Here is a 24,345-nt window from a genome sequence, read left to right as displayed (position 1 = left end):
AGTACAAACTCCACCTTTAGCAACTCCGACCCTCCCTTCGACGACGCCTCTGCTATGGTTGTCGATCGAGTCACCACCCAACCCAGCCAAGATCGAAATGATGCACAATACTCTTCTTCAAATTACCAAGGTAATGGCTGCTCAATTATCTCAACCTCCTCCCCAACCATCTTCATCTCCACCGTCTCACAATCATCAAACCCTACGCCCTTGGTACCAACAGCAGGTGGCTTGGCCGAATTACCAGAAACACGATCTAATCCCACCTCCTCTCAACCCCCAAATAACCCTTCTTTCATCGAAAAACATAGAACAAGATCTAGAAAACCCCGAACACCATATGAAAATATTCTTGATCAAAAAGGGCGTTCTAGGTCTCCAAGTCGAGGTAAACTTTTGGGAAACAGTCAACACGATCAGGGAATTGGATTCAATGGTCCTCCCCCTCAAAATCCACGACATTGTAATGATGGACCGACAGATGACTTGGTCGGATTGGGATAAATTCGATCCCCTGTTTTGTAATGGTTCTTCTCCTCCGGAATTTCCTGATTTAAATATGAAAGTTGTTATGTGGAATGTTAGAGGTGCTTGCAGAAATGAGTTTATCCCACATGCATGGGATGTTATTGTTGCTCACAAACCGAGCATTTTCATTATCCTTGAAAGTAAGAGTGATGGTGATCGTTGTACTACTGTTTCCAAACTACTTGGCTTTGATAAATGTGAATTCATCAAATCTAATGGTCTGAGGGGTGGTATTTGGCTCATGTACAACAACAATATTGAATTGGTAGACTATGTTGAAGGTCATACTAGAAACTATTTTCACGCCCTTTTCAAGTTCTCTCCTGACAGCAAGGAGGTTCTTCTTACAGCTGTTCATGCGCCTTCCTCCCCTGCTGAAAGGCATCGTCTTTGGAATGAATTACAGGCTTCCCTCCCTCCTGATAATACCCCGTGGTTATTTTTAGGAGATTTAAACGAGGTCACAAATCCTACTGAAAAGTCAGGAGGTTTGAAATTTAAGCAAAATCAGTGTTCTGACTTGAACAAACTTGCTGAGGCTGCTTGCCTAGTTGACTTGGGGTTCTCTGGTAACCCATTTACGTGGCATAATGCTAGAGAAGGGCTAGAACTAATTCAAGAACGCTTGGACAGGGCTCTAGGCAATCCGAACTGGCTGAATACTTATCCAAACACTCAGGTATCTCACTTAGCTCGTACTTATTCTGATCATGCACCTATCTTAATTACTATTTTTGATAATAGAAAAGGAGGTCCTTATCCTTTTAGATGTAAAGCTGCGTGGTTAGAACATCCTGATTTTCATGACTTTTTTGTTAGAAATTGGGATCTGCATGCTTTAGACTTTGTTAAAGGCAGGGATGAGTTTTTGCATAATATAAAAAGTTGGAATCATCATGTATTTGGAAATATTATGAATAAAAAAAGAAGATTGATTGCTAGAATTGATGGAATCCAAATTGCCCTTTCTAAAAATTATTCAAACTTTCTTGTTAATTTGGAAAAAGAGTTGCTTTTTGAATTAAATCATATTTATAAAATAGAAAGAATTATATATGCTCAAAAAGCTGGTCTGGATTGGAGGAAAAATGTTGATTGCAATACAAAGTATTTTCATTTACTTGCTAATATTAAAAAAAACTAGGGGGAAGGTGACAGGGTAAAGTCGTATCCCCTAATCAAAAGTAATTACCTAAGTCCTCTAACTAAAGTAGATAGGGAAGTAGGGTCGAATCCTCAGGGAAACTGGTCTTTCTACTCCTAATTAATTAATTTAATCTAAATTATTAAGTTAACCAATGTTGTTGTAATTAAAGACTATACTACGGAGAATATGAGTAGGGAAAATAAAGTAGGGAGAAATTAAATATTAAAAGGTCTAGGGCATAGGTTCACCAATAAACAATATTCCAGGGTAAAATATAATAATCAATGCATCAATGCATCAATTAACCAGATTATAAAGGGCTTTCGCTACGTATTACAATCACAGAATTAATCTACCGGTATTAAATCTCATCTCTCGAATCTCGACTTAACCATTTATAGATTAACCTGCCTATTAAATCTAGACCTAAACATCAATTCTCATCTCTCGAATCTCGAATCAATATTGTCAAACTCATGCATAAAAGATCAGGCCTAATCTAGTCACAGAGCATTAAATCAATCAATAGGAAATCAATTAAGCATTGATAATTAACAACAATAAATTACCCCTTCATATTATTCATGGATCCCCACAAACCCTAGAAAGAGAACTACTCAAGCATAATTAAATCTAAACTAATCAAAGCAATAAAAGAAGACATGATAGAAGAAAGAAAATAAATAACTAAAATTAAACCAAGAGTTGTAGAGAGAGAAACAAGAGAGAAAATAATACTAAGAGTTTAATTAAGAGGAGAGAGAGAAAAGTTAGAGAGAGAAAGAGAAAAGAAAACTAAATTAAAATTAATAAAAACAAAAACAAAACTAAACTAATGAAAAGAAAACTAAAACTAATTAATGAACCTAAAACTAAACTAAGGAAACCTCCGTAAAAAAAACCCCCCCAATACTAATACTACTACTCCTTTTATAAATAAAAGTCAACCACCAACTATTAGTTTCCTATTCCCAACAAAACTCCAACTAGGAAAAATACTCAGAAGCGAGAATAAGAGTAAACATTAAGCCCAAATCAAAATGAGCCTGCGCTGATCTCTGCCCGACCGGGCCTGGCCTCTCCCGATCGGGCCCGGTTAGCTTGAGCTGCGAGCTGGGCTTCATAGCTCTACCTCCCTTTTGTTCTTGGACTTGGTCTTTTAGAGCTCATTAGCCCAAATTCATTCACTTGTTTGGTCCGTGATATAATAACTTGTGAAATCTTGGACCTTTACTCGTATCAAGCCCTTAATCACCGGATTAGATTTCTCTAACTCGGCCTTGGGCTTAAAATATATGGTCATAAAATACGCTCCGTCTCTAATATTTTTGTAGTGGCTTAAATAAGCTCGGGAATTATCATAAATCTGCAAATTCCTACAAAATAAAACAAACTCTACAAAAACACTAAAAAACGTATATTAGTAATAAAAATAGCTCCGTAGAGCTCAAATAAGCACAAATATGACCATGGGACGGGGAATAAAATATATATATAATAGACTTATCAGAAGGTTTTAACTTTGCAGAACAATGATGGAACTTGGATTACAGATTTAAATATTTTGAAAAATATGGCTAGAGATTATTTTATCAACATTTTTACTAGCACTTTAAATGTCTCTGATTCTAATCTTATGGCCTCTTATCATTACCCTAAATCTATTTCTGTATGTTCTAGTTCTGAGTTTGCTGCTCCTTCTTCTGCTGAGGAAATTAGGCTTGGTTTAAATCAAATGGATCCCATCAAATCTCCTAGACCTGATGGGATCCAGCCCATTTTTCTGCAAAAACATTGGTCTTCTATTGGATCTTCTATTACTTCTTTTATCTCAGATTGCTTCATTAATGGTTCTGTTCCTGTTTCTATCAATGATTCTTTTATTTCTCTTATCCCTAAAACTGATTGCCCCATGACTATGAAGGACTTTAGACCCATAGGTCTTTGTAATTCTATTTACAAGCTTATTACTAAATGTATTTCCAATAGACTAAAGCCTATAATGAATGATCTAATTAGTCCTTTCCAGTCTAGTTTTATCCCTAATAGGTCCATTGAGGAAAATATTATCATTATCAAAGAAGTTGCTCACCATTTTAACAAAGCTTCTAAAAAAGCTAACCTAATGGCTTTAAAAATTGATCTCTCTAAGGCTTTTGATAGTTTAGAATGGAGTTTTATTAAGGATACCCTTCTTAGTATTAATATTCCTTCTAATATTGTCAACCTAATTCTTATTTGCATTTGCACCCCAAAGATTTCTCTTCTTTGGAATGGAGAAATCACTGAATCTTTTTCCCCATCAAGAGGAATAAGACAAGGTGATCCTCTCTCTCCCTATATTTTTGTTTTAATTATGTCTTGATCGTCTTTCTTGTATGATACAAGATAAAATTAATGATGGTACTTGGAAACCTTTAAAGATTGCTAAGGACATAAATATTTCTCACCTTTTTTATGCCGATGATGTCTTCCTTTTTGGGAAAGCTTCATGTGATAATATAAAGGTTATTATGGAAGTTCTTCATAATTTTAAATGCATTTCGGGTTTATCTATTAATATCCAGAAATCATCTGTTGTCTTCCCTAGGAAGATGAATTACAATGTTAGGAAGTCTATATGTGACTTTTGTAATATAACAAATACTACTAATTTTGGTAAATACTTGGGTGTTATCATCTCTCACAAACGTTTAAATCATCTTGATTACTTTTCCTTGCTTGATAAAACTTGCTCTAAAATCAAGGGGTGGCAGGCTAAGTTATTAAATATGGCCGGAAGATGTACCCTTATTAAATCTGTTCTTAATTCTTATCCGGTTTATGTCATGCAAACTAATGTTATTCCTAAAAATGTGCTTAGTGATCTTCAAAAAAAAGTGTAAATTTTTTTTATGGAATAGAGTTGACAGAACTAGATATATTCCTCGTACTAATTGGAAAGTGGTTTGTGATCCTATGGGAAAAGGTGGGTTGGGTATTAGAGATCTTCAAAGATGGAATATGGCTTTTATGGCTAAATTAGGTTGGAAAATTTTAACTCAACCAGATAAGTTATGGGTCAAAATCTTGCGGAACAAGTATCTTACCTATTCTAATTTTATGGATTATACTGTTAAACCAACTGATTCTATTATTTGGAAAGATATTTTAGCTGGTAGGGATATTCTAAAGAAGGGAATAAAAATCAACATAGGTGATGGTGAAGATACCTCTCTTTGGTATCACCATTGGATTGGTGATTGTCCTTTGTATCTTATCCCTAATATTCATATTCCTAATTCCCGTGGACATTGGAGGGTTTCTAATATTATTAGGAATAATGAATGGTATCTTGACAATGTTAAAAATATTATTCCCAATCATATTTGTTCCCTTATTTTAGCTTCCCCTCTTCCTAAGATTGTTAAGGTTGCTGATAGGTTGCAATGGATTCTTGATAAAATAGGAATTTTCACCATTAAAACAGCATACAACTCTACCCTCCCTCAAAATAACCTAAACACTTCTTTTCTCTCTAACTTTTCTTGGAAGAACATGTGGAAAATTAATGTTCCTTACAAATACAAAATGCTTCTTTGGAACTTAGTGAGAGATATTCTCCCTGTAGGATCTATTCTTCAAAACAAAATTCCTTTCTTTGATCCAATGTGTATGAGATGTGAATTTCCTTTGGAAGACACTATACACATTTTTAGGGACTGTCCAAATACTTCAGCTCTTTGGTGTCTTGTTTTTGAGAAATTCAGCCATTTAAATATTGATTTAAGTAGTTTTTACAACTCAAATTTCTCAGATTGGCTTGCTTTCAATTTCTCTTGCTCTTCTTCTTGGAAAATAATTTTTTCAGTTTGTATTTGGCACATTTGGCAAACTAGAAATACTGCAATCTTTGAGCAAAAAATGTGTTTTGTGCAATCTACTTTTAACAAATTTATTGTGGATGATTATCTTTGTTTGAAATTACACCAGGAAAATTTGGATAGACCATGCTCTTCTTCCAATCAAGCTTCTAGGATGTGGGCTCCTCCTCACAAGGGATATCATAAATTAAATACAGATGGTTCTTGGATGAGTGCTGATAATGCAGGAGGAGGTGGTGTTATCAGATGTGAAAAAGGTCTCTGGCTCACTGGTTTTGCTATGAAGTACAATGCTCTAACAGCAGCCTCTGCAGAGTTATTGGCTATAAGAGAAGGCTTGCTTACAGCTTGGGATAAGAGGATCAAATTTCTGGAACTTGAAACTGATGTTGATGCCTTGACAAAGATGCTCAAAGACCCAAAGTTATATGAAGACAGTGACCTAGGAAATGTGATAAGAGATGTGGCTTCTCTTCTGCAGAGGAACTGGACTGTCACCATCTTCCATGCCAAGAGAGAAGTTAACTTTGTAGCTGATAGACTTACTACTATGGGAAGGACTAGGTTCAAGGTGGGTGAAAAGGTCCCTTTCAGTTACCCTCCTCCTGATATTTTGCAGACTTATAACTCAGAAATTCCAGAAGTTCAGACAGCCTAATCCCTGCAGCTGTGTCCTTGGCATCATCTTTTGGTTTATTTTGCTGCTGCTAACTGCTTTCACTCAATGCTGCTGTTTACTTTTATGCCTTGATGTTTTAATTGGTAGTAGTTATGTAATAGTTCTGAGGTGTATTTGTTTACACTCAGTCTTTATATTTTGTTCAGGTTACCTTGAGAAGCTTCACAGCTCTCTAACTCTCCTATATACTTTGATGTTTTTAAGCATCAAAGTTTCTATCTTGTGATATAATATTATGATCCTGCTTGTGTTAAAAAAAATATTAACATGGTTACTACACTCCGCAGAATTTTGAGCGTTGCTTGTATAGTCGTATATATTTAATATTTATTCATTGTTAGAGTCCCATGGTTTTTCTTTTATGTTTTTCAATTTTATTTTATTTTTTAAAGCAGTAATTCAGTTGTGAATTTGTAGGCCAACCATATGACATGGCCTGGCCTGCTCCCATGGTCGAAGCAGTTATGAATGAGCTCTCCTTTCCAATTTTAGCGATTAGGGTTCTTAGTAGACTTGTTAAAATCAATAGGTACTTAATTAATTATTTGATATCAAAGTTTCACCTAAAATCTACGTGAAATTACAATAATTTGATTTTGACCTAACCAAAAGATCATAATAATTATTGATTATTAGTTAATATTTTATCGTAAATACAATATTGACAACGAAATCGCCCAAGTTCAATTAAGTACAAACCAATTTATTAATCAAAAATAATGTTGAGCTATAATACAGAGCATAATATTATCAAATTTAAGAAAAGTTACACAAATTAAAACATAACCAAAGGAAAAAAATGTGTGTAAGACTACTATCATACCACCAATCCACCATAATAACATTTCTTGCTAAACTAGTGTTGTTTGGAGTTGAACAAGTTTGGATCCGCAGGCAGATTCAAGGGGACCTATCCGAGCCTTGGCCCTTCCAATGCCCAAATTTTGATATCATATAAATTAAAAATCTTGTGCGAATGTTGAAGTTTTATAGTAAGTTTAGTTCTTAGTTACTTGTTGCATAGATTTAGAAGGTCAAGGGTTCAATTCCTCCCTATGCACTCAAAAGACTTCCTTATCATTGGCGTGTGGTATATCATACTCCATACACAATGCACAGCTGCTCAAATCGTATTAAATATTTTACAGCATATAAGTCACATAAATTTACACTAAAGCAAATTACACTACTACAAAAAACCCCTAATAAGTTGGACTTTTAGAGTCACCCGTACATAAGATGCGACTTATAAACCTATCGAGTCGTCTCATACTTATTAGGCGACTCGTTAAGTTGGGGTTAAAATCAACAAAACACCTAACGAGTCTCCTAATATATATGAGGCGACTTGATAGGCTAACAAGTCTCCCCATATATGCATGCGACTCTATAACCCGACTTATTTTGTGGTTTAAATTAGATTTTTAAAGTCGCCTGTACATAAGGTGCGACTCGAAAACCTGTCGAGTCGCCTTATACATATTAGGCGACTCAATAGGTGAGTTTTGATAGCTATAACTCTCACCTAATGAGTCGCCTAATATGTATAAGGCTACTTAATAGGTTAATGAGTCACACCTTATATACAGGTGACTTTGAAAATTTAATTTAAGCCACCAAATAAGTCAGGTTATAGAGTCACATCTATATATGATGCGACTTGTAAACTTATCAAGTCACCTCATGTATATTAGGTGACTCGTTAGGTGCTTTGTTGATTTTAACTTCAACTTAACAAGTCGCCTAATTAGTATGAGGCGACTCGATATATTTACAAGTCACACCTTATATACAGGCGACTCTAAAAGTCCGACTTGTTAGGTGCTTTATTATATGATCACTACCTAATAAGTCGCCTAATAAGTAAGATACGACTCGATAGGTTGATTCTTACAATATATTTAAAATAGTTACAATATCAAATATACAATAAGTCGCCTAATAACTTTGCACAATGGGCAAGAACTTCAACCTTCCAGACAAAGAACTAGAGATCAAGCATGCTAAGTAGCATAAAAATTGACATTATATGAGCTAATAAAAGTAGTTGGAAAAAATGTTGATTTTTTACGTGTCGCCTCTTTCAACCAAACGATACCATAGATTAACCTATAGAGTCGCCTCTTTCAACACATGTGACACAATAGCTTAACCTATAGAGTTGCCTAACAACTAATAGGCGACTTACATAAAAGCAATCGAATCGCCTCTAAGGTGACTCCTAAAGTTGGAAGCTATTGTGTCGATGGCTGTAGAATCGCCTTTGAGATGACTCGTTAGGTCATTTATAAGCGACTCGATAAGGGTTTTTGGTAGTAGTGTTATTGTACAATAGAAAGACAACTTTATTTGTACCCACGTAACATAAACGAAAGAAGAACCATATACTATAGTACATTTCAATTCAAAATGAAATGGGACAATAATATATACTTGTATTGAGTAATACTGCATACACATTGAGAATTAGACTTAGATGAGGTCGGCCGGGGTGGTGGTAAACTTGTAGGAAGCAAACGATAGGGTACCGAGGCTCCAGCTACGGTGAATGAGCTCCGCTTTCGTAGTTTCCCCGGCAGCACCCAAGGCTACATGCAATGGGTAGAAATGATCAGGTATTGGATGTGCCTTTCTTGCATTAGGCGCCTTTTGTATGTAGTTATTCACATCTTCATGCCTGCAAGGTTTTTTAAAGAAGTGAGAATTATCACATGATGAACATTGTTAATTGACTAATTATTGAGTTAACATGATGAATTGACTTCCAAGTTGTACCCCCCCGGTCTTCTTCTTGTATTAGGACAGTTGTGAGAGTTAAACTTTCTCGTTAGTTAACCTGTAATTTCGAGTCAGTTGAGAGCTTGTCTTCTTTTTCCACTTTATCCAAGAAAAAAAAAAAAAAAAGACTTCCAAGATATTTATATAGAAAATAAAAAAAATTAAACAATCAAACGGGATGAATGAGCAAAAAAGGATCCCTTTAATCTATCCAAAAATAATAGTTACATATATACATATACGTATTAGCCCAAACTCCGTAATTAAGATAAAACTCTAGCTTGATAAATACCTACAATAATTAAAGCACGCATTAAGGTTATAGAAGCCTAAACAATAGTTACCTTCCATTGATCAAAGCTTCCTCAAGCCATTTATCAAACTCGCCGGCCCATGGAGCAACTTCTTGATCTTTAGCATCCCATTCGAAGTCCCTCAAGTTATGTGTGGCACTTCCAGAACCAATGATGAGAACACCTTCTTCCTTAAGTGGAGCCAACGCTCGTCCCATGTTGTAGTGGTATGTAGCATCCTTGGTCATTTGTATAGAGAGTTGACAGATAGGAATGTTAGCTTCAGGGTACATGAGCTTCAAAGGCACCCATGCACCGTGATCGAGCCCTCGTTTCTTGTCTACGTTCACATTCTTGAATCCGGAGGTTTTTAGAAGCTCTTGCACTCGCTCTGCCAAATCTGGAGCCCCAGGAGTTGGATACTTGAACTGTGAAACCAGTAAAGACGCTAATGTTATATATTACCCCCTTTGTTCCATAATAATAATATTGCATGGTTGTTGAACTTAAATAACGTATTAATTATTTTTATTAAATTGAAATTATTTTAGCCAAATTTATTTCTTTATAAAATATAATTTGAACAAGGTGAAAAGATGAGGGCCTAAAATAATAAGTTATTGAAACAAGTTGCTGATGAACTAAATATATATATATAGCTTTAGTATAGCTAGCTTGAAACTTTTTTGTCAAAAAAAAAAAAAAAAGCTTCTTTGAAAATTGCAAGCAAGTTCCTATATATCTATTACTACTATATTTATTATGTACGTAGTAGTAGCTTTTTCCTTTCAATAGATAAAGAAAATAGTTACAATGTTATATATCTAAAATGACAACACCTTTTGCATACACCATTACACCTTTTTTTTTTTTTAGAAACATACACCATTACACCTGAATGAACATAGAGGTAGCAGGTAGGTGCAACCAAAGTTTTTTTTTTTTTTTTTTTTTTTTTTTTTTTTTTTTGGGCTCAATTTAAGATCTTACAACGAGCACACATAAAAAACACAGAATGAGCAAAAAGTACACTTAGTTGCACCTTGCACTCATATGTATAAACTTTTTTTACCAAAACGAGATATTCAAACATAGAAAAAACAAGAGAATGGAAGTTAGAAGAGAGAAAACTACCTGATACATATCAAGAGGAGCGGAAAAGCCACCAAAATCATAGATGGTATCACAAAGATCAACAGAATTAACAGTAGGTTCACTGGTTTTCCAGTGACCAGAAATTATAAGAATAGATTTGGGTTTTTGATCAAATATTATTTCTCTCCAACTCTTTAAAAATTGCTTCAGATATCGTGCACCATAGAGAAGAAGCGTTGGTGGTCCATGCGATATGTAAAACGTCTGGTTTATTTTTTCGGCACTCATTTTTGTCATTTTCTTTTTTTGCCAAAAATAGAAATGTTGGAGAATTTGAATTTGGTTGAAAATTTCCACAAATAAATAGGATGATAAAGTAGCTAGTCAAGTACGTAGTAGTGCCTTTTGAAAAGGAGAAGAAAATGATTAGTGTTAAACTGTTGATGACATAGGTGCTGAGTGGCTACTCTTTGGATGTACTGATTGTACTCGTATTAGTTAAGCTACCGAGTATATGCATTTCTACCTTCTCTTTTACGAGTAGTTGACTAGTTGCAGTATTTTGTTTAAGTTTGTCAATGTATAATTTTAATATTTTATATCCTTAACTATACAAATATTAGTACCAAAATTTGATATTCAATAATACAAATTTAGACAAATCATTAAGTATAATACAAGGACCTAACTTTTACAATTTTTCACCTTTAAGGACCTCACACTTTTTTTTCACCTTTAAGGACCTGGGGTTAACATTCCGGCAACTTAACTCACCTAAGCTTCGACCGAAATGATGATCTCTTCATTATGAAATGTTAAGTCCCTCAAAGCATTAATATTACAAAAAAATAATAATATACTTCCTCCGTTTCTTTTTACTTGCAACACAGCCTTGTGGCACGTGTTTTGAGGTCGGGTTTATGTAATGTAAACGGATAAATTATTCATTATAATTTTTACAAATGATACTTAACCCTATTCTAATCTTCGTGTAAAAATTATATTGATAAAATCGCTCGTTTACCCTCACTAATCATCTCCTAAAATTGCGTGCCTAAAAGGTGTGTTGCAAGTAAAAGAAAACGGATGAAGTATAAATTAGTGCATTACCAAAAAACGAGGAATAGGGGATGATTTTCCCATGGATGATGGAAATGCATAATTTAGTAAGAACAAGATGCAAATCAATGAGGAACAAGATGATTTACATAAACCTACATTATTCATCTTATCAACAAAAATTCCTAAAATATACCCACAAATCAAATTTTTAGAATAAAATCAATCGAAATTTGGAAGGAAAAAAAAAAGGAATTATACTACTAGAATTTGCGTCAGTTGATAGTGGAATGAAAGTTAAATAATAGAGAAATGCAGCATCCTTGTCCATGGGAAATAAGTCAAAAAAAAAAATCTACAATCTATTGAGCACCAACAACAAAAAATTGTTGCAATAGTGACCATGATGAAAGAGAATCGGAGGAATAATTGCAACATACAATAGCATAGGAAATCAGAGGTCAAGAAGTGGAAAATAAAGAGATAGAATTAGCCAATTATCTTTCATAGGAAATGGGGATTTGAAGTAAAATTTGGAGCCATGGATTTTCTACAAACAATGGTGAAATAAACAGGGGAGGAAGAATTGAAGATTATGGATTATTTTTTGTACAACTTGCACGCTTACCCATGCCATTTCAGCCCCCTCATTATGATTTATGTTAGCTAAACTCTGGTTTAACTCAACTTGAATTAAGAAATATAAATCATCACCGGAAACCAAATGTTAAGTCCTTAAAGTTGAAAAAAAAAAGTGTGAGGTCCTTAAAGGTGAAAAATTGTAAAAGTGAGGTCCTTGTATTATACTTAACTCTAACAAAATTCTACATGTCCGATTGATTGTATTATATATAAACGTAAGTGCTAACATACAATGGCGGATCCAGGATTTGGATAATGGGGGTACGAAATTAAGTTTGATAAAAAAATTTACAAAATACAAAGTAATATGTGGAACGTAATAATTTTTTCTTAACTAAATTTTGAGTTAATAAAACATTTAACTATTGTATTATACACCCTATCTTCCAACAACAAGACTTACAATTGAGTAACGAAATATATTATTAAAAAGAGATTGTCAAGAAACTTGTTATGGTAACAATATTTCTCTTTCATCAAAAGTACAAATCAGGCGCTGAAAATAAACAATATAACATAAGAGACCTTTTATTGTAACAACAGGTTTCTTTGTTCAAAAGCACTATATATCATCTAAGAGATCGCCTGAGACCAGTGTTAAAATAGGCGGTCTCTTAGAAATTAATACTTGTACAAAAGAGGTGCGCTGTTGTAGTGGCAGGCTACTGATAACAGTACCTAAGAGACCCCCTATTAGATACAGGCGGTCTCTTTTTGTATCAGATTTTTTTTTTCCGCAGTATGGGGGTACAGTTGTAACTCTATGTACCCCCTAGATCCGCCACTGCTAACATATGTATCAACAAAGCTGATAAAATGGGAGAACTTTATTATTTCAGTTTCCTTTTAATTGCAATAATTTGACTTATATGCTTTTTACATCGTGATCTGTATTGACTAGCTTTGATGATTTAAACAACTCAGTATGTAATTTTGAAAACATTTAAGGCTTGTTCTAATTGACTGAACTCAGCTGAGCTGAACTGAACTGAACTCAGCTGAACTGAACTGAAATGAACTGAACTGAACTCAGCTGAACTGAAATGAATATTTTATAAGAGAAGGAAATTAGGAGCTGAACTGAACTGAATTGAGCTGAACCGAAGTGAACTGAACTGAACTGAACTCAGCTGAACTGAACTGAACTGAATTTCAACGTAAGAGAACAGGCCCTTAGTCAATATACAATCTTTTTTTTTTTTTTTTTTTTTTTTTTGGGAAAACAGTCAATATACATTCTTGTTAGATTTGCCTCAATATAAACAATCAAGATTTCAATTTATTATGATATTGATAATTAAAGATATTAATATTTGAAATAATACAATGGCAATTATATCAATAAAAATGTTGCTAGTAAAAAGAAAAATATATATATATTATTTTACTAATTTTATGGGCTTCAATGCGTTTCATGTACTTTGATATGGAATTATGGATGTTGCCAAATTAATTGATTACGAGTTTACAACTTAACTACTCCCCCAATCTAAAATAAATAAACAAAATTATAATATACTTTATAAAGGATGATTAAAGTTGCTAACCTGCTTTCATTGCTAATAAAGATTTTGCCTCCATCCACCGATTACATTTTGAAACGAATTTGATATTACGTGCAACTCTTGGTTTGAAAAGGTTTTATTTTTCTTTTTTTATTTTTTGGATAGATATATAGACTTGTTCATATTTAATTAAATTCAAAAATACAAACTAAAATTAAAGTTAGGATTTAAGAAAGTGATGAATAATTAAAAAAAATACTCGTATGATGTAATACGTATGCTATTACCTTATTTACCTACTTACTATTTATATGTCCCTAAATGGTAAGAATATGCTATATCTATCAATCTATGTGGTAAATTAGATGCTAAACTTTATTTCTAACAACAAAGGAAATATTGTAAAAACAATTGCAAACTATCCTAATCTAGTTTAAATTAAGAGCTTGTTCACTTCAGCTTAATTTCAGTTCAGTTCAGTTCAGTTCAGCTCCAATATATAATCAGTTCAATTCAATTCAGTTCAATTCTGTTCCCAATTTTCTTCTCTCATAAAATATTCATTTCAGCTCTATTCAGTTCGATTCAGTTCAGTTTAGCTCCAATCAGTTGAGTTCGGTTCAGCTCAGTTCAGTAAATATGAACAGGCCCTAAGATCAAAGCAAACTATTAGATAATGATTTAATCAAGATTTAATTCATTTTTTACCATAGATCTAGTCTAGTTAGCTTACTCCCCATATCTATGTAGTCGATGGAATCCAAGGTGGTGGTGTGTATTCGGTTAGATAGATTTAATTTTATGTGGAGCTTATGCTTTGTTGGTAAAGTCTTGTAAAAGAAGGATTATGCGAAAAGCTTAGTTAGGATATTACTTTTCGACGTTTTAAGGTTTTTTCCCCATATTATATCCTATAAACTGAAACAAGGGGATAATAATCATGAGCTAAGCCCTAAACCCTAGCCTTCATGTTGCTAGTCTCAAAAATTCACGAGCCTTAATTAGCTAGTCTCAAGGATTAATGAAAATAGAATATGTTAGAAAATTTTATGGGTTTCAATGCGTTTTCAACTTTTCATTTGGAATGTGTTAGAAAATGAAAATAGAATTTATTTTCCAACATAATAATGGACATTGCTAAATTGTTAACAATGATTGAGTAGACAATTTAACTACTCCCCTAATCAATTAGATATTATATATAAAAAGATACATATAATTGCTAACTGCTTCAATTCCATTATTGCTAACAATAATTTTGACACCATGAATCCTCAGACGTTGAAACAAACGAATTCGATATCTTATTTTAAAAATTTATTTAATTCAAATTACACGAACAAAAAAAATAAAATAAAATAAAATAAAAAATAAGCAGGGAACACTGTACTCTATCTAACATTCTCACGTAGTGGCAAATGGCAAGGTGGGATAGTAGAGGTAATATGAATATGTTTGTTTAGATATGTTTCCCTACTTTGGCTGATCTTGATTGAGTCTAATAATTTAACCTGCTTTGATCTCAAAAAAAAAAAAAAAAAAAAAAAAAAAAAAAAAAAAAAAGTGAGTACTAGGTACCTAAATTGTAGAAATATGACAAATCTGGCTTAGTGGCTTATGCGTAGTCAATTATACTTATTAAACTTTATTACTCCCTCCGTGTTTTTTTAAGTGACACAGTTTGACCGACACAGAGTTTTAGGAGATTTTATTGACTTTAATAAAATAAGTACAAATTCTTAAATGAACCTGGTTCACACTAATTTATTGTGGACCACTAACATTAGATAAATTATGGTTGTTTTATTAATAAAAAAAAAGTCACTATAATAAAATGAAGGTTACCATGTTGAAAATAAAAGTCATTTGGTAATATATAGGCTATAAGAGGTTAATTTTTTTAATGAAATATTTTATAAGGTCAATATTAATAATAAAGGTCACTATGTTAAAATTAGGGTCATAACGTCGTACTTCAAGTTCACAATAGTATTAAACATTATACAACTTTTAATAAAGGTTACTATGTTAAAAATAAGGTTATTATGTTAAAAATAAATGTCACTATGTTCAATATAATGTCAGTTGCGTGTGTATAAATCTCGGGTCCACAATAATATTATTGTGAACCAGGTCCACGCAAGTATTTCTGTAAAATAAGATTTTAGTGAGGTAGGTTGGAGGAGTGAGAAATGATAAAGTAAAAGAATGTGAGAGGAAGTGGAGACCATGAAAGGAGTGATAAACGATAAAGTAAGAGATAATGAGGTGAAGATATATTATTAAAATGTAAAGAATTTCTAAAAGAGGAAGTGTGTCACTTAAAAAAACACGGTCGGGAATGGGAAGTGTGTCACTTAAAAAGACACGGAGGGAGAAGGTTTCAATATATATATACACACTTCATTAAATTTTTATCAAATAATGTGAAGAACAATAGCAAAATACTCAATCCTCTGTAAACTTGGATCAAAGCAGACTATTCACTATTGTACCAGTGACTACATAATAATTTTTTTTGTTTTGTGTTCCACCCGATTTATCCTTTGGGCTAATCCAGATTCAGGATCAATTCTAGATGGTTGAGTTTCAGTCCCCTCCCAATTGTTGTTCCGGGGGATTGAACACGGATCCTCCCTACCAAAGTGTTATCTCAATCACCACTACACCAACAACCAATTGGTACTATATAATAATTCAATCAAGATACTGCCTTTGTTTTAAATACTTACTTCATTTCTCCATGCCTGGAGTTTTAGGAGAAATTAGAGTTAGTTTAAAATATGGAGGTAGTGGAGTAGATAGAAAATAAAAAAAAAAAAAATTGTAAAAAGCAAAAGTAGTTGAGAGAATTGGAGAAGAGAATATAAAATTAATAAAATATTATTTATGTTGGATCTACTAGTTGAGAGAAATGAATTAAATATTGTAAAATCTTTTAAAATAAGGATATAGAGCATGTATCTAAAAACAAATCAGAGGGAGCCTAATTTTAGTTATCATGCATGCATATAGTCAGGCTTAGGCATATTTCGTATTCTTATCTAGTCGAATCCAATATGGTGGTATATGTGTATGTATTCGGCTAGTTATTAGATATTATGTGGATGCAAAGCTTACTAATGACATGTTCACATTTACTGAACTGAACTAAACTAAACTGAACTGATTGGAGCTGAACTGAGCTGAAATGAGTAATTTATGAGAAAAGGAAATTAAGAACTGAATTGAACTAAACTAAACTAAACTGAACTGATTGGAGTTGAATCGAACTAAACTGAAGTAAACAGACCCTTTCTCAAGACCAATTCAGAAGCATAGTAGTATGATTGTACGAATTAAAGTATATATTATGTAAATTAGTAAATATGGAGTCAGATTTTATTTGACGTTTAAAGAAAAAAAAAATGTAAAACAAGGTGAAAGTCAGCTGGAAATAAACTTGTCGGAGCCATATTATTATCGTCCATATCCTGATATCCATATGGTATGCAGATATGGTGCCATGACTAAGCTGTTATGAATGAGCTCTGCCTTCCAGTTTTATGAAAAGGCGAATAGCCTTAGGATTATTAGCTACATAGGCAATAAATAGACTATGTAAAACGGTAAACACCTAGCTAAATGTTTGGTCTCAAAGTTTTATATTACTTCGTATAATGACTTGATTTGACCTACCAAGATACGAAGGTTTTGAGTTAAACTTGATTAATGTGTCGACGTTGAGGACCATAATTATTCAATATAACATAATTCAAGATATTAACAAAACTATGCATTAATAGCATACCGCACTAAAGTCAAGTATAGTAAGGGTCTGTTCTCTTACGTTGAAATTCAGTTCAGCTGAGTTCAGTTTAGTTCAGTTCAGTTCAGTTTAGCTCAATTCAGTTCAGTTCAGTTCAGCTCCTAATTTCCTTCTCTTATAAAATATTCATTTCAGTTTAGTTCAGTTCAGTTCAGCTGAGTTCAGTTCAGTTCAGCTGAGTTCAGTCAATGAGAACAGACCCTTAGTCCAACTTTTAAAAAACGTAGCATGTAACTCACATAAGTGTTAGGAGTACTTACAAATTATTGTACAGCTGTGCTGCTCATCGAAAGAAAAAAAAAAACAATGGACATGTAACTTAAATTAAAATACATGAAGGAACAAACTAATTTAAAAGTACATGTCAAAATAAAATGTGACAATTGAGTACTACACATTAAGGATCAGACTTAGTTTGGGGTGGTAAACTTGTAGGAGGCGTAGGACAAGGTACCGAGGCTCCAACTGCGGTGTATGAGCTCCGCCTTCGCAGTTTCCCCGGCAGCACCCAAGGCTACATGCAATGGGTAGAAATGATCAGGTGATGGGTGTGCCTTTCTTGCATGAGGCGCTTTTTGTAAGAAGTTATTCACATCTTCATGCCTGCAAAGTTTTTTGGAGAGAATTTCATCATATCTACATTGGTCTAACTACACTAGTGTTAGAGTGGACTAATAAGTAATAACACTTTCAAGTAACACCAGCAACATTTGTACAACAGAATCGATCACGAGTTCAATGTGCAAAACATTTGCCAAATGAGGTATGAATGTGCAAAAAAAGGCTCTCTCTAATTTGTCCAAATATAATTGTCGCATTATCTCAACAACCCTGTAAGTTAAAAGCTATAATCCAAGTTTACGAGTATGTCATTTCAAACTCGTGCTACCGTACATAAACTCAATCAATCAACATGAACTATGAATTCAAGATGAAGGGTATATAGGCATATAGCAATAACACGCTAGTGATTAATTTTGATCTATGCAAATTAAATTTTGCTAATTAAACTCATCTCAATCCTAATATACCAACTCTTTCAATCTGATACAGAGCATACAAATTCAACAAAAGCCTCAATACATACCAAAAATTAGAGCATTGGAATATGAAAAACACATTCATGAAAAATGCAAATAAGAAGCCTAAATTAATAGTTACCTTCCACTGATCAAAGCATCTTCAAGCCATTTATCAAACTCGCCGGCCCATGGAACGACTTCTTGGTCTTTAGCACCCCATTTGAGGTCCCTCAAGTTATGTGTGGCGCTTCCAGAACCAATGATGAGAACACCTTCATCCTTGAGAGAAGCCAATGCTCGGCCCATGTTATAGTGGTACGTAGCATCCTTGTTCATTTGGATAGAGAGTTGACAAACAGGAATGTTAGCCTCAGGGTACATAAGCATCAGAGGCACCCATGCACCGTGATCAAGCCCTCGTTTCTTGTCTATGTGCACGCGCTTGATTCCAGAGGCCGTCAAAAGCTCTTGCACTCGCTTTGCTAAATCTGGAGCCCCGGGAGCAGGATACTTGAGCTGTGAACACGCAAGGATATTGATATTATTAGCACTAGCATAATGTGCATTTCTTTATTTGCATGCATAATGACAAAATCACACATCATTCGGCACTATAAAATGCTTAATACGAGTATGAAATCGAATCTTGTCAATTAATTAATGTATAGGTACTATTTTAGAATCCAATTGTCTATAATTGGATAGCAATTGGTTGAATGTCGCACTTTACACGAATAATACCTTAAGAGCGAGTCATGACTTACAAGTCTCAAATCTCACCAAATTCTTGTAGGATCGGAGTGCATTCTAAACAAAGTTACAAACTATAACAACAAAAATTAAGAAATTAAGAAAAATCTCACCAAATCCCCGAAAGTGACACAAGTACACAATGGCCGACCGCCATCGTTTTTTCATTTCCTTATTACCACCATCATCATTATTATTTGTTATCAAATATCCACTAAATTTCCGTGCAAATTATTTTACTCTAATAATTGGAATAAGAAAAAGAGAACATTCCCACCTATTATTTTTACTTGTACAACTTTGAGATATAAATGTGAATGTGAATGTGACTATTAAGGTTGTGTAAGAAAAATTAAAAAGAAAGATTAAAAATTATTAAGCATTAATAATGTTAATCGATGCTTGATAAATTCTCAAAATTATAAACCGTATTATTTTAGAAAATATAAAGGTCAACTATAGAAGAATGAAGTTCAAGTTGATGAACAAGAAACAGGTATCTAGACCCACATATGAGTATACAATTTTTATTCCAAAGTTTATATCTTTATTTTGGATTTTATTTTGTTTTGTTGGCAAAAGATAATTTGAACTTCTTTAATAACTTATATTTTCCAGAAATTATTGGAGTTGTTTACTTGTGGAAATTCCCATATAAAGTTGATCACGTCAACCAATCAATATTAAAGCATAGGAAATATTATTACATGTAACATAAAACTTTCTAGAAAAACTATTTCCTACATTCCACCAACCAAACACTAAATATATTCACTAAAATAGTACGAATACTCAAATACATTAACATTTTTAGTATAAAAATAATATCACATCTTATTTTATACTAATATGATTAATACCATTAGTCCAATACTTAAATTCTACAATATTCAAAACTTCAAAAGGGTTGCGTTTACTTCGTAATATAAAACTTTCAACAAAGACGGCAATTCCACAAAGATTCACCTAATAAAAAGATAGTCCAAATTTCCAAAAAAAAAAAAAAAAAAAACAAATTCAATGAAAGAAATAAAATTAATTACCTTATACATGGGAGCAGGAAAGCCATAAAAATCGTAGATAGTATCACAAACATCAACAGAATTAACAGTAGGTTCATTTGTTTCCCAATGACCAGAAATAATAAGAATAGATTTTGGTTTTTGATCAAATATTTTTTCTTTCCAACTCTGAAAAAAGTGTCGAGCAGGTAGCGAATCGTCGATAGAAAGCCTCGGTGAACCATGCGATAAATAAAACGTCTGGTTTATCTTGTCGGCGCTCATTTTCGTCGTTGTTTTTATTGAGTAATTGGTTAATAAAAAGATGGTGAAGAGAAAAGATGTGAAATAAAGAAGGTGATGAAATTTGGGTTTGGTAGAAAATAATGAGAAATAAAGATATGAATATGAATTTGTGGTTGCGAAACTTGATTTGTCGAGTCATAGTTTTATAGCTAAAGGAGATGATGACATATGAGCTGACCTTTTCCAAATTGCATTAATTTTCACACTTCATTTATTTGAACGTTGATTGATTTATTTATTTAATTTTTGTTTGAGGAAATTTATTTATTTATTTTCTTTAGCCTTTAAATTTCTTTTAAAAAAATTAATATGAAATATATTATTGTATTTTATAATCTTGGGTTTCAATGCGTTTCCATGTGGAATAATTTTATAATAAATAGACAAATTAACTTTTTTTCCGGAAAAAAAAAAAAAAAAAAAAAAAAAAAAAGACTAGACAATCAACTATTCTTCCAACTCAAATAAAATTTTTAAAAATAAATTAATAAAAAGGCTTACATATTTATGTTTTTCCCGTATAAATCACAATATTGCTAAACATTATTCTTGTGGAGTTGTGGTCAAAGGAAAATATGTGGAAAAAACAATGTAAAATACAGAGTACCTCATTCTAGTCCAAATTTGGATCAAAGTAATCTAATTAAGTTATGTTTCAATCAAGATTTGATTTTATTCATGACCATAGATCTAGTATGATAAGACCTCATTAGTTTAAGTACTCATGAGTTTAAGTAAAGTCTTCAACATTGTTTTTTGATCCAATTATATTCAATATGAAAAAACAAAGAAGCTAGTGAGCTACTCCGTAGGTCCCATATAAATAGGTATAATTTGCATTGTTGAAGAGAATATGAATGGGCTAAAAAACCCATTAACAAGGTAAAAATCAGTTGGATGTGAACATGTAAGAGCCATATGACATGGTGCCATGATCCCAACTGTTATGAATGAGCTCTGCCTTCCACTTTTCACCAGCGGCTCCCATGGCTACATGCAATGGATAGAAGTGCTCTGGCCACGGATGTGCCAATTTCCAGTTTGGTGCTTTGGTTTCACATTTATTCACTTCTTCATACCTGGAGAACAGAGCAAATCATAGTTATATACTCTTAGCAAAGACCAGTGTGACAATGTTTGACAAATTTGGTTTTTCATCGAATCTGGTCCTATCCAAGGGAAAGGTGTATAATGCAGTCCAAGAGAGGCATATATATCCTTAGAGCCCCAATCACTATGCTCACCAAATGCTTCTTATTAAGGGTTTGTTCTCATACGTTGAAATTCAGTTCAGTTCAGCTCCTAATTTCCTTCTCTTATAAAATTTTCAGTTCAGTTCAGTTCAGTTCAGTCCAGTCCAGTACGTCAATGAGAATAAGCCCTAAGTTGCTAAATTTGCACTCATGAAAGAACCAATGGCATTATAGTTAACAGTCAAGACAAGAACTATAAAGATTGACTCGGACAGAATACAGGTCAAACAGCATTCCGGAGAGGTTTCTACTTGCTACCTCATAAGGCAAGATTCAAGCACAGAACAGGTGCAAATGAAGTGCTACACAATTGCATTTCACAGTCAAGTACATTATTGAATACTCCATGTATATAAAATCATGCCATAACAGTGTGCACAACATTTTATACATGTAGAATTTCAATTAAAAAAGGCTGAGAACTAGTGAGGTTACCTTCCATTTGTTAGAGCAGTTTCAAGCCAGCGATCAAAATCTGCAGCCCAAGGAGCAACTCCATCATAACAATGAGGGGTACTGTTTGAAGGGTGGGTTGCACTTCCTGAACCAATGATGAGTACACCTTCATCCTTCAGAGGAGCCAATGCTCGTCCCAATTCGTAGTGGTATGCTCCATCCAAGTGCGATTGAACAGAGAGCTGACAAACAGGGATGTCAATTTCAGGATACATGAACATCAGAGGCACCCATGCACCATGATCCAGCCCACGTTTCTTTTCAATGTGTACAGTTTTGAACCCTGATGTAGTAAGAAGTTCTTGTACCCTCTTTGCCAAATCCGGAGACCCTGGAGCTGGATACTTGAACTGTTAACCAAATAAAGGTATGTTACCATTCCAACCCTTCTTCACTCTATAACGTACTTATATGTTCAGTAAATTATCAATAAAATAAAAGTTTTCACCCTAAACTGTACTTGTATAATTTCTATGTTCATGATATTAATCCGATTCAAGTGCATAGTATGCAAACGTGGACATTTGAGTGCATACTAACATGCCAAAATTGAAAAATGAACCACTCCATTTCAGAATGATATGTAATATTTCATGCTCATAACTCTTAAGCCTCGTAGTATATTAGTATACAGTACACGGACAACACAATATTCAAGATTACATAATTGTCATTCCCATATGTGGTCCGATCTTTGAACATACATGGCTTTACCTTACATTAAAACTACAACAAATTAGCTAGGGGCAATACAATATTCCTAACGAATTTATAGGACTTGGATTTTCTTGACTAGTTGAGGACATTCGTATACAAACAAGTGATAAACGCTAACTACTAACAACCATTAAATCAAATGAACATATGAGATTATATGCAACATAAACCCGGTAAGTTCTATTATACAACCAGTTGATAAATCGTACAAGTAAATGCTAATAGCCCATATTAGATGATCAATATAGCAGATATTACAATAATTTCTATAAAAAGATTCGATTCTTAGTTTCGTACCATACACATAATAATAACGTTTCATTGGTCTTTTATCCATTCAGAAATAGATAAAAACAGTTGAATGAATACCTACTAAAAAGAGAAAATACAAACAATAATTTCTGTCAAATATACTACGAGTCTACGAGTACTAAAAACAGTCGAATAAATCCTTGTAGAAGTTACTACAAACAGATAAAACTCTAATTTGAGGTCCCCTTCTTCAATAAATTCCATATATAACTACCTGAAAATTGCATTCTCCAATCTTTTTCCAAAACTTTCAGTCAATCACACATTTCAATAACCCAAACAACATTCAATGTAAAATGAAATTATTTCCTTTTATAGAATTATATACCAGTTGCAAACATAATACCAGTAATAAGTTGATAACCCAGATATTAAAACCCCAAAAAAGGAAAGAAAGAAAAGAATCCAACTTTAAAAGAAAGGGAGGAGAGTGAAAGACCTGATACATGCGAGCAGGGAAGCCATAGAAATCATAGATGGTATCATTGACGTCCACAGAATTCACAGCAGGTTCATCAGTTTCCCAGTGAGCTGAAATGACCAAAATAGCCTTTGGTTTCTTGGTATACACTTTCTCTTTCCAACTTTCTAAGAATTTTCTTGAAGGTTTTGACTCTTCAATAGTCATCATTGGAGTTCCATGAGATATAAAAAACGTTTCTTTGATGTTTTCTTCTCCACCCATTTCTTTCAATTTGGAATTAATCAAGAATTTTAGTGAAGCTTTTGCTTTGATTTGTGGAATTGTTGAAAATGAAGGAATTTTTTGAAGTTTTGGTGGTTGTTGGAATTTATGGCATAAGAGGAGGAACATGTTAGAAGGTCATTATTTATTATAAAATCCAGTTGAAAATGATCTTACGCTGTTTATTATAAGTGACAAAGCATCTGCCAACAAAGCATTCAAAAGTCCACCAATAATCCAAATTTGTATGGGTTATGGACTAATGGGTCTTTTGATATATGCAGGATAACAAGCATTATTATTTTATGGATCAGAAATTTATAACAAAATTACTCATCATCGATAGTATATAAATCAATGATAGTGTTAAATATAAATATAGTATTAATTTTTCTTTTACTTATATATCATACACAATACAAGTATTTTTTTGAATATACATTTTT

At 33.2% G+C, this 24,345-nt stretch overlaps 2 protein-coding genes and 1 pseudogene across 2 annotated transcripts; all 3 read right to left on the bottom strand.

Moving 5' to 3' along the window:
• Positions 1-8,689: 8,689 nt before the first annotated feature.
• On the bottom strand, positions 8,690-10,680 carry LOC145604917 (4,5-DOPA dioxygenase extradiol pseudogene; annotated as a pseudogene).
• Positions 10,681-17,632: 6,952 nt separating this feature from the next.
• Positions 17,633-20,566, bottom strand: LOC145604750 (extradiol ring-cleavage dioxygenase-like). The gene is made up of 3 exons (XM_081660690.1): positions 20,213-20,566; positions 18,559-18,935; positions 17,633-18,000 (listed from the first exon to the last, which is right to left on the bottom strand). The coding sequence occupies exons 1-3, from the start codon at positions 20,453-20,455 to the stop codon at positions 17,808-17,810; spliced, it is 813 nt and encodes a 270-aa protein (XP_081516816.1). The 5' UTR covers positions 20,456-20,566; the 3' UTR covers positions 17,633-17,807.
• A 464-nt stretch (positions 20,567-21,030) lies between these two features.
• LOC145604749 (4,5-DOPA dioxygenase extradiol-like) lies at positions 21,031-24,024 on the bottom strand. Its single transcript, XM_081660689.1, has 3 exons — positions 23,654-24,024; positions 22,165-22,535; positions 21,031-21,555 (listed from the first exon to the last, which is right to left on the bottom strand). The coding sequence occupies exons 1-3, from the start codon at positions 23,897-23,899 to the stop codon at positions 21,366-21,368; spliced, it is 807 nt and encodes a 268-aa protein (XP_081516815.1). The 5' UTR covers positions 23,900-24,024; the 3' UTR covers positions 21,031-21,365.
• Between the last annotated feature and the right edge of the window lie 321 nt (positions 24,025-24,345).

The sequence above is a fragment of the Chenopodium album genome, chromosome 22 (assembly GCF_948465745.1).
Source record: "Chenopodium album chromosome 22, dcCheAlbu1.1, whole genome shotgun sequence".
NCBI classification, from domain to species: domain Eukaryota; kingdom Viridiplantae; phylum Streptophyta; class Magnoliopsida; order Caryophyllales; family Amaranthaceae; genus Chenopodium; species Chenopodium album.
Note: the sequence above shows the minus strand (reverse complement) of the source record. Positions and strands in the feature narration are given on the sequence as shown.